Source organism: Triticum dicoccoides, chromosome 2B, assembly GCF_002162155.2.
Source record: "Triticum dicoccoides isolate Atlit2015 ecotype Zavitan chromosome 2B, WEW_v2.0, whole genome shotgun sequence".
Taxonomy (NCBI): Eukaryota; Viridiplantae; Streptophyta; class Magnoliopsida; order Poales; family Poaceae; genus Triticum; species Triticum dicoccoides.
Genome location: NC_041383.1, coordinates 22,253,939 through 22,255,158, shown reverse-complemented (window position 1 = coordinate 22,255,158; position 1,220 = coordinate 22,253,939). Strand labels below are relative to the sequence as shown.

At 33.6% G+C, this 1,220-nt stretch overlaps 1 protein-coding gene across 2 annotated transcripts in view; it reads right to left on the bottom strand.

Annotated features, from left to right (window-relative positions):
- LOC119361845 (nuclear pore complex protein Nup153-like) overlaps positions 1–1,220 on the bottom strand; it is a 6,023-nt gene that overhangs the window by 2,146 nt on the left and 2,657 nt on the right. For both annotated transcript variants that reach the window (XM_037626996.1, XM_037626997.1), the window contains exons 4-5: positions 325–416; positions 103–239 (exon numbers count right to left, since the gene is read on the bottom strand). In XM_037626996.1, coding sequence (XP_037482893.1) covers positions 103–239; positions 325–416 — 229 coding nt within the window. The remainder of the gene's footprint in view (positions 1–102; positions 240–324; positions 417–1,220) is intronic.

The following is a 1,220-nucleotide window of genomic DNA, read 5'->3' as shown; positions in this document are numbered from 1 at the left end:
GGTTGTTACACCCATTAGGATAGCATTCTAAGACAAGTATAGTGGCCTACTACATGAGTTTAATTTGTAATATGAGCATCTATAATCTATGAGAAGTATTACCCTTTGCCAACTACACCAGACATCCCTGGAATTTGTCCAGATGCCATTGAGTTTCCATTGTCATATGCAGAATAAGTTGTCTGGCCATTATTGTTTCCAGCACCTTGACCCATAAATAAATTATCTGAGCCTGCTGCCTTTAATCAAATTGGAAATGAATCAATGCCATGTGATAATCAGGTAAATAATCAATGACAAGTAAAAAGGCCCACAAGTACATACTGAAAGTGGATAATTAGCATGTCCAGGATTTAGCCTTTTATTATCCCAGTCATTGGCAAGCTCCTCTGATGCCAAGCGCTTATTACCTAATGCTGGAACAAGAAGAATTTCAGGATAACTATTAAACTACATGTTGACCCCAATTACTACTGTGATACTACATGAAGCACAAGAAAGAATGTGTACTAAGTAAAAATAATTGATAAAACTAATTTACATAAATCATTACTGCTGCATTGCTGCAGCAAGAAGAAATTTCAATATAACTATTGGACTGCATGTTTGATACCAATCACAAAATGTTACAACAGGCCAACAGGGATACCATTGTGATACTACATGAAGTAAAAGAAATAATGCATAATGTGGTCAAGAAAATAAATGATGGACTATGTTAGATAAATAACTATGGCAGCCAAGCCAACAGATCCAGAAAACAAAACAAAAATGCGAATATGGCTATTATCAACTTTTCTTCGAGCGTATTACCAACTTACTTTGATCATGGGGAACTTGTACAAAGAAACATCTGACTACACTCACTCATTTAATCAAAAGATGATTGATGTATCACATATTCACTTGTGTAAAATAGTGTACTTTTGGATGTGCATGTACTACTCCCTCTCTGTCCCATACTCCCATAATATATCGCGTATAAGATTTTTTTTAAGTAAAATTTAGTAAACTTCAACCAAATTTATAGAAACATTTATCAACATCTAGAATACCAAATCAATATCATTACATTCATTATGAAATATATTTCCATATAGTATATATTTTGTATTGTAGTTTTTCTCATAAAATTTGTCAAGATTGACTTTTGCGGAAACCAATGTGCACTATATTATGGGACAGAGGGAGTACTAGACTAATTAACCTATTTCTGGTGG